This window comes from Debaryomyces hansenii (genome assembly GCF_000006445.2).
Source record: "Debaryomyces hansenii CBS767 chromosome E complete sequence".
Classification (NCBI taxonomy): Eukaryota; Fungi; Ascomycota; class Pichiomycetes; order Serinales; family Debaryomycetaceae; genus Debaryomyces; species Debaryomyces hansenii.
The window spans coordinates 89,912-105,158 of NC_006047.2; the positions used below are offsets into that span (position 1 = coordinate 89,912).

At 34.6% G+C, this 15,247-nt stretch overlaps 7 protein-coding genes across 7 annotated transcripts; all 7 read right to left on the reverse strand. All coding sequences in view use genetic code 12, as the record gives it.

The window, feature by feature from the left end:
- Positions 1 to 8: 8 nt before the first annotated feature.
- DEHA2E01100g (DEHA2E01100p) lies at positions 9 to 773 on the reverse strand (the record flags this gene model as incomplete). Its single annotated transcript, XM_459373.1, has 1 exon — positions 9 to 773. The coding sequence occupies one exon, from the start codon at positions 771 to 773 to the stop codon at positions 9 to 11; it is 765 nt and encodes a 254-aa protein (XP_459373.2).
- Positions 774 to 1,046: 273 nt separating this feature from the next.
- On the reverse strand, positions 1,047 to 2,345 carry DEHA2E01122g (DEHA2E01122p; the record flags this gene model as incomplete). Its single annotated transcript, XM_459374.1, has 1 exon — positions 1,047 to 2,345. One exon carries the CDS (start codon positions 2,343 to 2,345, stop codon positions 1,047 to 1,049), a length of 1,299 nt encoding a protein of 432 aa, XP_459374.2.
- A 628-nt stretch (positions 2,346 to 2,973) lies between these two features.
- On the reverse strand, positions 2,974 to 3,423 carry DEHA2E01144g (DEHA2E01144p; the record flags this gene model as incomplete). Its single annotated transcript, XM_459375.1, has 1 exon — positions 2,974 to 3,423. One exon carries the CDS (start codon positions 3,421 to 3,423, stop codon positions 2,974 to 2,976), a length of 450 nt encoding a protein of 149 aa, XP_459375.1.
- A 559-nt stretch (positions 3,424 to 3,982) lies between these two features.
- Positions 3,983 to 5,620, reverse strand: DEHA2E01166g (DEHA2E01166p; the record flags this gene model as incomplete). The annotated part of the gene is made up of 1 exon (XM_459376.1): positions 3,983 to 5,620. The coding sequence occupies one exon, from the start codon at positions 5,618 to 5,620 to the stop codon at positions 3,983 to 3,985; it is 1,638 nt and encodes a 545-aa protein (XP_459376.2).
- A 3,973-nt stretch (positions 5,621 to 9,593) lies between these two features.
- DEHA2E01188g (DEHA2E01188p) lies at positions 9,594 to 10,835 on the reverse strand (the record flags this gene model as incomplete). The annotated part of the gene is made up of 1 exon (XM_459377.1): positions 9,594 to 10,835. One exon carries the CDS (start codon positions 10,833 to 10,835, stop codon positions 9,594 to 9,596), a length of 1,242 nt encoding a protein of 413 aa, XP_459377.1.
- A 786-nt stretch (positions 10,836 to 11,621) lies between these two features.
- On the reverse strand, positions 11,622 to 13,235 carry DEHA2E01210g (DEHA2E01210p; the record flags this gene model as incomplete). The annotated part of the gene is made up of 1 exon (XM_459378.1): positions 11,622 to 13,235. One exon carries the CDS (start codon positions 13,233 to 13,235, stop codon positions 11,622 to 11,624), a length of 1,614 nt encoding a protein of 537 aa, XP_459378.2.
- A 718-nt stretch (positions 13,236 to 13,953) lies between these two features.
- Positions 13,954 to 14,589, reverse strand: DEHA2E01232g (DEHA2E01232p; the record flags this gene model as incomplete). Its single annotated transcript, XM_459379.1, has 1 exon — positions 13,954 to 14,589. The coding sequence occupies one exon, from the start codon at positions 14,587 to 14,589 to the stop codon at positions 13,954 to 13,956; it is 636 nt and encodes a 211-aa protein (XP_459379.1).
- Between the last annotated feature and the right edge of the window lie 658 nt (positions 14,590 to 15,247).

Below are 15,247 nucleotides of genomic sequence, written 5' to 3' on the forward strand. Positions count from 1 at the left end.
CACTGTCATCATTGTAAATTGACAAAGAGACCGCCATCAACCAATAATTGCGCACCGTTTACATATTTTGAAAGATCACTCGCCAAGAAGACTGAAGGACCTGCCATATCTTCAGGTTCGCCTAGTCTTGTTAAAGGAATACGGTTTTCCATATATTTCTTTTTTTCATCATTACTTAAATCTTCACCATTTAAGGCTGTTTTAATGGTCCCAGGCAAGAGCGCATTACATCTAATACCGTATGGTCCTAATGCACAAGCAGTAGATTGGATAATAGATAATATTCCAGCTTTCGTTGGAGTATAATGTGCCTGATAGGCGCCCCCAACTAAAGCTGAAATACTACTGATTCCAATAATACTGCCTCCCTTTCCTTGTTTTTTCATCTGTTTAGCAGCAGCTTGGATAGAAAAAAATGCTCCATTTAGATTTATGTCGATCGTTTTATAATATGTCTCAGGTTCAATCTCCGTAAATTCTTTAAACTCACATATTCCAGCATTCGATACAAAAACATTGATTTCATGAAATTTCTCAACTGTTCTGACAATTAATTCTTCACAATTTTCGGGCTTCGATATATCTCCAGCAACACCTAAAAATTTATCTTCACCAATTTCCTCTTGTAAGGATTTAACTAGCTCCAGTTGATTTGGTAAGTGGTTAACAACAACGTTAGCCCCATTTTTCGCCATACCAATCGCAATAGCACGACCAATCCCAGTCACTCCGCCTGTTATAGCTACAGTTTTTCCCTCTAATAAGCCATACATATTTACTGCTTAGTTCTAATACTGTAGATGGCGATTTGATTCTTACTTATAGTCGATATGCAAAATGCTAATAGTTTATGCGATCGGACTTCGGATCATTTCCTAAATCGGAATAGAATATTCACAATGTTCATACGAACGAATAGTCTCACTTCCAATATCCTTATTAGCTCTTAGTAGTAGCTACATTATTACTTATTAATTTCATTAATAGCTTGTAACGTGTATTAGATATTATAGACTAACTGCATAAATTTATAGATTGCTTACTATCTACTTAGCTGTTCCATTGGCCTTACCATTAGAATATCCATTTTTATGTCCATTTGCATTTCCATCAGCCAATTTTAATGGTTTCTCTGGTGCAGGAGATAATAAGAAGTCAGCATCAATCAATTCTATTTTTGGATTCAACGTTAATCCAAAACCTGGCTTATCGAATGTAGAAACATCAAGATATCCGTTTACTGGAACTGGTTCATCAGTAAATAATCCGCCAAATACTGGCAAAACAGATGTAGAGTCAGGAGAGTTCGCCAAATATTCCTGGAATGGAGTATTTTGCTGAGAAACAACAAAATGATATGAGTATGGACCAGATGCATGTGGTACAACTGGAATATCATAAGCAGCAGCTTGGGCAGCGACTTTAAGAATTTCAGTTAATCCCCCAACCCACATAACGTCAGGTTGCAAAATATCGATATTACGGCCTTCAATCAACTTTCTAAAGCCATATCTAGTATATTCATGTTCACCAGTAGTCCATTTAATTCTAGGAAAAGCTCTCTTTAACTGGGCATAACCTTCGATATCGTCTGGGTGTAATACTTCTTCAAACCAGTTAATATTCAAATCTTCAGTCGCCTTGGCCAAATCAATTGCATACAGAACATTCAAAGACATATAACAGTCAACCATCAATGGAAAGTCTGGGCCAACCTTCTCGCGATGATCCCTTAAGAACTTAACGTTCTTTTGTAACCCTTTGTGACCTTCATCTGGCCCGTATGGCAAAGCAACTTTACCACCCCAGAATCCCATTTCTTTTGCGGCTTCTGGTTTCGAACCAGTACAGTAGAATTCTAATTTGTCTCTAGTAGCACCTCCAATTAATTTATAAACCGGTTCATTTCTGATCTTCCCCATCAAATCCCAAAGAGCTAAATCAATAACACTAATAACGGCAATTGTGATACCTTTACGTCCATAAAACATAGAAGCCCTAAACATTTTATCCCACAAAATATTAATATCCCTTGGATCAGCCTCTTCTAAGAATCTTAAGAAATGATTCTGAACCATCCAACATGCTGGTGGGCCACCAAAACCTGTAGCAAACCCACGGGTACCATCTGTAGCCTCAATTTCTACGCAAAATGAACCCAAGACATTAATACCCCAGCTAACTCTTGAAGAGCGATATTCCGGAAATTTTGACATAGGATTTGATATGGAATTATCAATTAACCAATGACCTCTCTCAACATTGTGGTAATCACCGCCAATTCCTTTTCCATTTAAAATGTAGGTCTTGACAGATTTGATTTTTGGAAATTCTTTAACAGACATCTTTATTTCGTATTCTTTTCTTAACTTTCTTCGGTTATACCATCATGAAAAACAATTCCTAGAATGGCTGTTGTAAGATTTAAATAGTCAGATATGTTCGAATAGCTCCCCCACAAAAAAAAAATGTTCGTATGATTATTCTTCCGGATATAACCCACCATGTATTATTGCCACTTAGTGCTTATAGTTTATTCTCTTGAAGTCTCACATGGAATGCTTTAAACTTGTGAAAATAGTCTTTGTTAATACATTTTTCAATGTATTTGAATCGTTCCAATTTGATTCTCAAAATCAAGTATATTTTATTTTCATTCTACATTCTGAAGTCGTATTAATATTAGTGCGATTATTCAACCATATAATTTCAATAAATTCAAGCTCGTGTTAATATTATTGGCATCATTATTATCATTGTACAATTAATGAAATATGGTAATAGCAAGAATGATTTTGGACGCTTCGTTAACTGGATACGTCGATATTCTTTGATGCAATGAGTGAATTCTTCTTCTATAATTATTTGTATTCCTGTTTGCTTATCTTCAGGTAAACATATAAACATCTACAATTTCTCTAAACTATATCTAAATTAGTCATAAAGTGATCTAAATAACGTTTTGATATACCTCTATTTACTGATCTTCTTTAATTCAACCATAACGTCTTGTTTTAAAACTGTCTGATCCAATCCAGCTTCCTTCAATTTCTTAAGTGAAAACCCAACATGTTCACCAAATCCCAAATGAGCAAAAGCGAAAGCAATGTAAGCCCAGACATTTGCAGAATCCTCGTTATAAAAAGTTGATAACTTAAGGTACCAAAGAGCTCTGATGGCTTGGGAAAATTCCCCTTTAGAAAGTGCTTGTTCGATTTCTTCAAAAGCCGTTGCTACCTCATTTTGACGTCCGTTAATAGTAGCCTTTGTAGTTGCTTCTTCGAACGAAGTATCAAACGAACAAGGTGCTTTCTTGTTAGGAGCTATCTTTTTACCTACTGGCAATGGATCAGGCCTAGCCTTAACAGGGCCTGGAACACCTTGATTTATTTGAGCTTTAAAACTTTCTGGAACAGTAGACATAACAATACACCTAGATAATAACTTATAATTGATTTATGAATTAAATTCCAATAATTTCGTTGATGAACCTTTGATGGCGTCGTATTTTTCAATGAATTTCGACTGAGAAAAAAACAGATTTTGTGTTCAGTGTCAAAAGATAGCAATTTTTTTGCGTGGTGAATCATCCTTCACTTGGTTAATTATGAATGATGACGCTCTTTGGTTTAGAAACATCTTTTCTAGTAACAAAAAACAAAAATTTGGAACGCAGTAGTCAAGAGACATAATTATATATTTATGCTTTAATGATGTTTCGAAATCAAGTTATTATGTTACAAAGATTTTATTCAATTCTTCCGCATAAGTTATTTGTATTAATTTGATCCAAATTCAGTTTAATTATAAATAGAAATTATATTAAAGAATCAAGTATTTATTGCAAGCAATCTGGCTAAAAATCCAATTTAATCAATAAAAAGGTTCAACATAAAATCTTGAATAACCAAAATGCTGCAATGGGTGAATGAAAATATAGTCTTCAAATTTAATGCTCATAATCCGCATTCAAAACATCCGATCAAGCAATGTGATCTGCGACCACCTTTTCTCCAGTAGACTCCGAACGAGATGAATGTTCATCATGCGCAGAATCCATCTTCCCGTGTATTTCATTATCTGAAACGAGTGGTACGTGTGGTTGCCACGAAGCAGACTTCCAAGCTGGAACATGCTCGTCCCACATTTGACCAATTTCTTCCAATCTTTTACCCTTAGTTTCAGGGAAAAAGAAGAAAACATGAAGAAACATACATGCACAGAAAGTAGCAAAAATCATGTATGTTTTCCAAGTAATAGTACTGAAAGCGTGCGGAGTGAACATTGCAATTGCGAAATTAAAAATCCAATTACCAGCAGTTGCAACACACGCACCTCTTTGTCTTGAGGCACTATCACCCCAGACTTCAGCACAGTAAACCCAGATACCAACACCCCAAGTAGACGCAAATGAAACAACGAATAAGTAACAACATGCAATAACAGCCTTGGCGGCAGGAGATTCATCTTCTGGGATACTGATTTTAACGGTATTATTACCCCCAAAAATATCGGTGGGTTCAGCATAAGTGGCAAGCAAGCCCCCTATAGCAAATTGCCAGGCCATCATGAGCGCAGCTCCAGTTAACAACACTGGTCTCCTACCGACCTTATCCATTAAGTACAATGCAGGAATAGTCATGGCAAAATTGATACAATATTGAATTGAAGAGGCAACCAAATTTGCATCACCATGATAACCAGCCATTTCGAAAACATAGACAATATAATACATTAAGGTGTTCATACCTGTTAATTGTTGCCAAATTTGAGCAAATATTGCCGTTACAGTTCTAAGAAGATACTTCTTTTTGAATAAATCAATATAAGTAAAAGACTTAACTTTGTCTAACGTCAGAATCTGGTCTCTAATTTCAGCCATTTCAATTAATACTTCAGGGTCTTCTCTGTTACCTTTAGCTTGGACTCTAGCGACAATGTCCTCCGCCTCTTCCCAGTAGTTCTGTTTGGCTAACCATCTAGGTGATTCTGGAATAAAGAAACATCCAAGTATTAAGATCAATCCTGGGATAATTTGCAAACCCCACGCAGTTCTGAATGAGCCGACGGCTTGGATTTTACCTAACCCGTAACAGATATAGAACATAATCAAAATACCTAAGGTAACTGAAAGTTGGAAAAGACCACCAATTAACCCTCTAATTTTTCTAGGTGCCAACTCTGATCCATACACGGGTGCCACAGATGAGCCGAAACCAATTCCAAAACCAGAAATAAAACGACCAATAATTAACTGGGCGACATTCTGTGATGAAGATTGAATTGCAGCCCCAACAGACCAAAAGAATCCACAAAGCAACAATGAAGCTCTTCTACCAAATGGCTCTGAACAAAATGCCGATGCAAGAGACCCAAAGAATGACCCAAGAGACATAGCAGCAGTAATGAATCCTTGCATATCAGGTTCAGGGGTACCAAAATATTTAAGGTAAGCGTCATTACTAAGGAACGCCGACATCGATGAAATGTCGATACCGAACATCAACCCCGAAATACACGAAATAGTAGCAATGACATAAATATTATAAATGTTTGGAAGTTTATCTAAGAATAATCTTAGTTTTAGAGCTGGTGCGACCAACTTTTCTTCATATCCCATCTTTTGAATTCACTCTAATTATCTTTTATCAATTTTCAATTGTATGGTTCATAAAAATGTCAAGTTTTAAATAACGATATTGCTCCCGTTTTATAAGATATTGGAATCTCATAAAATCGAGATTATCCGTCGCCTACAACACAATAAAAAAAAATCGTATCATCAATTTACGAATAAATAATACTCGCATATCTTCAGGAGTTTGTGGGGCACATATAAATCTCATGCTGAAATACGGACAATTATTCCAAAGAGGGAAACTACACGAATTCTCCACATAACCGTTTAGGGCATACAACAGCATTGCAATTAGAAAAAATATAGCGGGGAGATGCATAAATACCATTTCGGAACAATCATACATGGAATTATAGGAAATAGATACCTTTACGAGAATTAAGAGGTTTCGAACCTCATATGAATCTCCATAAAAAGATGCAATCCTGCATTTGAAGTTAATAAAATATACGCATTGTAACTTCAACTTGACGCCGTGCGAAATATACCATAACCGTACCACATTTATTTTAATTGTTACTGCAGGACGAAGCTCAGAGCATGATCATAAAAGTAAACTTTGATCCATTTATTCCGGTTCCAGAGAAACTGATGGCTGGCTTTCCCAATCACGTAATTAATAGAAATTAGAGATATCTGGTATGACTATTATAGTATCGATGAGGGTCGATCAGAGATTGTTCGAATTATTTAAACCAGGGAATGGGTTAAGTTGGATCGCATACGTAAACAATACGATAATGTGTGAAATGACCGATTAGTAAGCGACATGGAATAAGTTGGTAGTGACTTCATATCAAGAGATTGATAATTTGGGCGTCATGTTTTCGAATAACATATTCTCCGTCCGTGTCTAATCCCGCTAATTCCGTGAGAGCTACAACTAGATACCGGTAATGAATTTGCTAGTGTGCATTGTAATTATCAACGTCGTCCTACTCAACTGAGTATTAGAAATAAGAACTCAAGAGATTTAGAAGCACAAATATTTGTATATGACCCGCGAGGGTTTCATTCTTTTTGAGTTTGAGACTACGTAAAGATCAAATCAGAACTTATACATAGATTCGATACAATCGAGCATCATTTTTTTTTGAAATGAGAGCTTCTAGGCCCAGTCAATAAATGAATTAGTATAATCACACAACCTTATTGTTCTAATTTAGAAATTACGTACGTTAGTAATGTAACATAGATTCTAAATCACCGAGTTGTTTCGAAGATTAAAGTAATGGTGGCTTTATTACTTGGTCATTTAGGGATTCTATTAGATATTGCACTTGAACCCTTGAAGAGGAAGTAGCTTTGCTATTCCTTTTTTTGAATTAGTATGTCCAGCGGAATATTTGCGTGACTGCAATATATTATTTTTCGAGGTCGGTAATTCTGCATATTCCGACAAAAATACGGAAAGTTGCAACCAACCTTTTATTATACATCTTTTATAAATTAGAATATGTTGAATACATACAAATATCTTGCTCTTGCAACATGAGAGTGGGGCATTAAAAAAAGAACAAGCCAAATATAATAGAAATTGTTGTAATGTGATTAATTGTTAATTTTAGAGAAACTTTATATTTTTTGCGGAAAATTGTAAACTATGATAATTACTTTTTAATTGTTACTTATTAGAAGCCAAGAGTTTTTATATTTTTCATTTTCTAAAATCTATGACCAAAGTAAGGTCAACCACTGCAAACCTTTCAATGGTTCTAATGGGGGTTCTGGGTTTTCTTCATAATTCGCGAATAAGCTGGCCAAATCCACATCCTCAGGCTTGATCAATTTGGTTCCTTTGAAACATTTCCAAAAGATATATAACACTGCGAACAACGGAATCACGAAATACGAACTGAAAAATGATGATATCAGAAAATTACCCTGCAAGAAATTGGAAAATCCACTTGTTAGCAATATTAGTGCAGAAAAAAAAAGTGAAATCCATGCCGCTTGTGGTGCATACTTAAATGTATAGGGGAGCTGTTTTCTTGAATAACCTTGAACTTTCATCGCTTTGGTCAAGAATATATGATTTAAAGATATGGAGCACCAGCCTAGAAGTAAGTTAGAAGACGTAATGTTCTGGAACCACAGAAACACAGTCGATGAACTTGACGAACTTGACATGTATGCCAACGGAATAAACAAAGACACAGCTATAACTCCAAAATACGGAAGCCCTTGTTTGTTTGTTTTAAGAAATATGCTTGGAGCTTGTTTCTTAGAGGCCAAGGCGAAAAGCGATCTTGAGCCTTGAATAATTGATAAATTTGCTGCAGAGAAAGCAGAAGTCAAAACAACAGCATTTATAACGTGTGGTAATCCTTTTATTCCTGCTCTTTTAATGGCAATAACAAAAGGAGAACCAGCTGCATTACCCGTTGGTGATACTATTTCTGAATTTTTCGAAGAAAGTACTAATGTTAAAACAAATACTGTTAAAAAATATAAGGTAAAAACACGGACAACTAAAGTTTGGTTAGTATTAAGCATATGAAACACCTCTGGTTCCGTATTAAACCCTTTGAATTATACGCACGAATTCGTTTTGCAGCTGTAAAAATGCTTCGACGAGGATGTTCTGTTTCACCCCCATACAAGCTAATGGTTTGAATTCCTCCATAAGAATAAACTACTCCAGAAACACATTTCCAAAATGCAAGGAATCGACCCAATGAACCTGTAGTATAATATTCATTCCAAGGAGTTTCTTTCCAATATCGAAAACCTAATCTTTCCTTTCCTTTGATACCACCTAAGTCAATAATCAAGCATGTGAGGAACAACCCAACGATTAATAAAATTTTAAGAATTCCGAGGTAAAATTCAACCTCACCATAGAATCTTACGCTATATGAATTTGTAGCAATAATTATAATGCCAAATATAGAAATCCATAGAGCTGAATTAATGTCTGTCCAATACGTCATAACAACTGCCGTTGCTGCTAACTCAGATGGGACAATGGCGGCATAAATGTTAATCCAACCTAAAGCAAAACCTAAAGCCTCGTCAATAAAATGTTCTGATTGTCTGACATAGGATCCAGTAATGGGCATTAAAGTAGACACCTCGGCATTCGCCATTTGATTTAGACCAACAACAAAGGCAACAAAAATATATGCTACAAACATACCCACATTTCCTCTAAAAATTGGCCAGTTAGTAATCAACTTATAAATTAGAAGTAATGGAATTTTCTTAATACATACGCAAGTGCTAATGTACTTCCAGAAGATAAAAACAATCCTGTACCAAAGATACCAACCAAAGCTAACATTTGAATATGTCTTTGTTTCAAGCCTCTGGTCAAGTTGGTTTCGGTTTTAAAAACAACATTGGAATAATCAGGGTCTTCTACTGTTTGCTCATGGTACACATCTTTCTTATCTTGCTTCAAAAACAGATTTTGATGATTATCATCATTCGGGCCGATAACTATAACTTCGCTTGAAGGATTAGTCATTTTGAATTCACAAAGTTATATAATTAAATATCAGATTGTCAATTAATTGGATTTATATAAGTTTTATTGAGGCTGATTACATGCTATACAGCCACATTTAAAACATCTGAAAAATACACAGCATGAAAAACAATCATGATTAATTTTTAATAGGTGAAGATAAAATCAAAACAAGATTCTATAAGAAAATAGAATGATTGTAAAATATAGTGAATTAATATATCTATGACTAAAATACTTGAAGATAAAGGTTTCAAATTAAAATAAGAGATCTTAAATTGTCATATAATATCTTTCGGAACAATATATCTCACATAGACATACAATTGCTCCAGATTTTGCGCAATTTCGCAGCCACAATGATCTAGTTTTATTTCGTTTGACATCAACTTTAATAATTCTTGTTTGATAGTTAAGTTTAATTCAGATGAAAGACACAATTCCAATAGTTTCATTTAAATTATACTAAATTATATATTTACCTAATTAATTTAATCCTAATGCCTCTCTCTGAGATCTCGATTCAGAATCAAAATATGGGACCTCAGCTAAGGATGAAACTCTTGTTCCATGTCTGGCCTCTTTTCCTTCATGATCCCAAATAGCAAAATGTTGGGAGACTCTATTGTCCCACAAAGCAGAAGTACCTAAACCATCTATCGTTGGTTTCCAATTGAATCTGACCTGAATATCCAAATTTTTCTCGAAGACTTCAAACAAGTACTCTAAAATAACCTTGCTTTCTTCTGGCTCTAAACCAACAATTCTTCTCGTCATAGAACGGTTAACAAATAAAGATTTCCAACCAGTGGCAGGATGTGTTCTAATAATTGGATGTTCTCTTTCAATGTTTGCACTTCCCCTTAATGGATTTTCCCGATCTACATATTTATTTGCAGAAATATAGACAGCATTTTTACCCTCCAAGAATTTCTGAAAAGCAGGAGACAATTTATCATATGCAGCATAACCAGACGACCAAACAGTATCACCACCGACGCCAGGAATGGCATCATTATGTAAATGCGTAATTCCTGGTGGTTGTAATTCATGGGTTAAATCTGTGTGCCAGATACTAGTTCCTTGCCCGATAGCATTCTTAAAATTAATATCTAAACCATTTCTCCTAAACAAGTCCTGCCAGATAACAGTAATGCCATGAAGTCCAGGAACATGAACTTGTTGAGCATGTTTTTCAACTGTTCCCCAATAGCTTCCCAACTCAAGCTGTTTCTGAGGAGATAAATCTTGGTCCCTGAAAAAGACTACTACTCTTTCAGCAATCAATAACGCTAACTCATCTTTTTGTTGGTCATTTAAATCCTTCAATTGTAAGCCAATTATCTCTGTACCAATATGCTTGGTTAAATCCCTAACTTCTTTAGCAGCACCAAATAACGCCCTTTTTTCAGGATCAGCATCTTTCCCTCTTTCGATGTAAGGTGTTTCTGAATTTCTTATAGCTTCTGCTTGATCAAGAAAGATTGGGATATCTTCTGTAGGTGGTCTTTCTGGATATCCCTGTGACAAATCAATTCCAGCCTTTTCTAATCTAGTTCTTGTTGTGCTTGGCAAGTGTTCAACCCATGAATCAGCAAAACCACCTTTATATGATGATCTTACATCACGTTTTTTGCTACTTGTATTCAAGCGAGCAATATTTAGAACAGCTTCTTCTAAATCAAAGTTTGTTGAATTGGGTCTTAATACTTCTGCGGTAGGTGCCATTATTTACTTCTGGTTTTCAGGGTTAACAATATATTGAAAACGATTCTCAATCAGTATCTTTATAGTATTGGGAGATTAGTAATAAATAAATTTAATGTGTTCACTGTGGCTGGATTATTAATACTGACTCATGCATGAAAGATAATGCATGGTTTTATAATGAAAAATATGCCTCTTATTTACCTGTGGCATATTAATTCAATTTGAAACCCTATGCCGAATATGGAATAGTATTTCTCGATATGTACCAATTTTGTTCAATAGGCATGGCTTCGGACTCTAGAGAGGTGGTGCTTAGAAAATCTTATACAACCTATAATGAAATTGATAGAGAAGTATTGAGGCCATAAATAGGCAAGCTTCTCATCCATTATCTTAATCTTAAAGTGCTTTGTAATCTAAATAGAAACTATTTGAAGTGTGGATCATAATTTATACATTTGATATCAACCTTGCGAAACTTGCTTTCGCAGCCATGTTTACAAGACTATAACCACAGTTATCATATGCATACATTCAAAATAATCAATGGTCGTAAGTTTCCTTGCACAAAATATCGAAGAGGTATGAAATCTAACAAGAGTTCTGACTTAATTATGTTAAGGATAATTGTAAAAATTACAAGTATAATTTGAAACGTTCGAAATGGAGCATATTCTAATATCTATATCTATATATCTAAACTCTCGATTAAAAATATTAAACATTAAAATGTATCATGTTTTTTTTTCACTTTATCCATTTTCCAATTATATAAAACTATCGAGAATCCTTGACTGTTTGGTCTTAATCAAGAACCATATCAAGGTCATCAATAGCATACCTTTCTTTGATTTTTTCATCCCTTCGGATAAAATGGACCGCAATACCGGTCATTACTAACCCAAAAGCACTTAAACACGCAGTATATGTAAATCCAATAAAATATCTGGGACTGTCATTGGTATTCCACACGAATATGGGGACAAATGCACCGGTAACATAAGCTAGTGTATTTGTACATACAACAACAAAATTTCTCTTCATATCATCTTCAAATAATAATCTATTAACCCAAGAAAAAATCTGAGGCTGTCCCCAAGACGTGGGCACTCCTACCAAAAAATAACTAAACCAATGAAGTCCTCGTGGAATATACCAGCCCGAAAGCAAAGAACACCCAATTAATAAACAAAAAAAATAGGCAAAAACGAAATAATGGTTCTTTTTACCTCCAATGAAATCTGCAAAATATGATATTATAATAGCAACTGCGATACCGACACCCGAAATAACTGCAGGCATTCGATTATATACCTCTTGAGGTTCTTTTAAGGCTAATTTCATCCACCCTTCGAAAGTAGGCTGACCTATCGCAGCACAACTGTTATTATAAGCAAGGAATACTAATGGAAAGACGTATATGTGCCAAGTATTAAAGAAACTTTTAACCTTTTTCCAAGTATATTTTCCACGGGTATTAAGCTGTGCTCCGATTCTTCTTCTTCTTTCCAAGGCAACTAATTTATCATCATTTGTCCAGTACCATGCATTTGTGGTTGAAGGTGTATTAGGATCGACAAACATTGTATATATTCCAATCGGGAAGGAAATTACTGCATCAAATACGAACATCCATTTGAAAGGAGGCAAGCTACTAGCTGAAAAGTTATTCAAAATGGTACTTTGTAAAGGACCAGAAACCAATCCAGAGGCAACTCCAGCAACAGCAAAAAAAGTTGAACGTTTACTCAATTCTTCTTTACCGTACCATGAACCAACTAAGTATTCCAAACCAGGGAAATAACCAGATTCAGTTAGACCTACAAAAAACCTAATAGCATATAATCCATTCAAAGACTTACAAGTAATCATCAAAACCGTTAAAATAGCCCAAATAATTTCTAAACCACCCAAGTAATAACGAGCACTGATGCGATGAAGAATTAAATTCGATGGGATTTGTCCAATAATATAGCCCACTGTCCACAAAGTATTAAGGTAGTTATATTGATTCTGATTCATATTATAATATTCATCCATACCATTAATATACGCTGTCTTAACATTAGAGGCATTCAACTGCTTGATAAAATAGCCCAACATGGAAGAACTTATCAAGAAGAAATCCAATTTCATCAAGAACTTCTTTTCCGTTGGATGTTTGTCAACAGAATCCCATAAAAATAACTTCAACTTGTACCATTTTGAATTTTTTCTATAAAATTTCTCTTCCTCGGATAAGTTTAAACTTAAGTCAATGTACGGTGTATCATCATCATCATTCGAATCAGAAGGAGCAATACCTCTTTCATTAACTATTTCAGTGGTTTTCTTAGGTGATGACTCAACCAGATCGTAGTTGTTATTTTTAACATCATTCTCTTTGATGTCAAAAGATTTTTGCGCTGTTTCAGGCATAACTTAGAAGTTGTATATTGTCTCAAGGATTTTATGGTCAGATAATAGACATTCAACCTCCTTTAATAGAAATCAATTCAGTATATTTCTCTGAACGTAGACCTGAATTAAAGTTTGCTCATGCATTAAAAGACTATGACACCATCTAAGTGCGTATTATTAGGTACTTTTATCATAGTATTACTACGAGGTGTGACAGGATTATTGTGGATAGATGTGGATGCAAAAGCTGTGGAAGTAGCATTAATTGAGCTGTGGTTTTGACATGCTTATTGTTTAGCGCACTAACACTAATTCTTATCTTCGCATTGAGGGAAAAACGTCAGATTTTGGAACTGTGGTTTTCTTGTTCGTACTCATTTCGCCATCTATCCAGTTCGAAGCGTACTACAGTGGTTTTATCAGATTTATAATCAATCACAATATTGCAATAGAGCTGTTTTTTTTATTGAAAATGTGTTCAAATGATGAAATAAGAGGTTTTAGTTAAAGATCTAAGCGCATGACGCTTGAGCAAATTCTACCTACAATCCATTGCAACTTTAGTTGAATATTTGGCATATAGATGAAATCTTATATTGAAAAGTTGTGAAGGGAAAATAATTTTAAGCATAAATAAACTATAAATATCCTACTTTGAATTGAATTTTCTTGTTTCGAAAGTTTAATATTCAATTCTTATGGTTCAAGGTAATAAATGTTTTGCAATGGAGTGACCTTATAAATGAGAATCGAACCTTTTACTAGCTTCTTCCCAGTTTATAACATTCCAAATAGCCTTGAAATAATCAGCTTTAACATTTTGATATTGCAAATAATAGGCATGCTCCCATGCATCAATTGCTATCAATGGAACTAGGGGATCGGTAACAGTGTCTTGGTTGTATGTAGTCACAACATCTAGGTTCCCACCGTTCTGTTTGTTTTTAACGATGAATGCCCATCCTGAACCCTGAATACTAGCCAACTTAGCGTTTGTAATGCTTATCAAATTATCAATTGAACCATACTGTTCAATAATTTTCTTGCCAAGGTTAGTATCCGATCCTGGATGTTTTCCACCATTCTGAGAATTAGGTGCCAAACTTTTCCAAAATAAGACATGATTAGTATGTCCGCCTCCATGGAATTTAATATTTTGTTGAATTACAATAGCTTTTTTAACGTCTCCTTGGGACTCAGCTTCAATTAATTGTTCAATTGCACTATTATAACCATTAACATAAGTTTGGTGATGCTTCTTGTGGTGAATTTCATTAATCTTACCAGAAATATAAGGCTCTAATGAATCATAGGCCCAATCTAATTGGGGCAATTCAATTTTATTCTTACCAAATGCTGGGCTATTTGACATCTTTATGTTATAAGGTTTTACGTTAAATTATATATAATTTTGTGCTAACTCAATTTATAAGAAAAGAATATCATTTTTATAATAGGAATTTAAACTCATATTTATACCCTAAAGGTTACGTCGGATCAATTCCGTGTTAAACGAAGAACATGAAAATGAACAACTTATTGCATAAATTATTCCACAATTGCGTTCTAATTCATACGTTTATAGAAACAATGTACTGCTCTACAAGACTCATCTCCTATTACTCAAATTGAGCCACATGTGAGTTGAGAATTATGCTGGTTAAAAGCAATGTCCCGGGTTCTTATAGCTGATATAATTTGGAAAATAAGGTGGACGAGACAATTCAAGGCTACTTTTGTTAAAATATTTGCTCAATTTATGATCTCCATCTGATTACTGGTTGGGATAAGATAAATGCTCATCTTCGGTGATTTTATAACAGAAATGAAATCCGAACTTTAGTTCATAAATTATTGTCTACAATATTATTAGCCAAATTAATCTAAATGAAATCGGTATAAATTTATGATCTTTAGGAACGAAATTAAATAAACCATCTAGTCTCAGTATAATATTATTTAAAGCATTATATTATGGGGTGCCGCAATTTATTGGGATGCAAGGTCGTGTAGTTACTTCAAAGGACTTT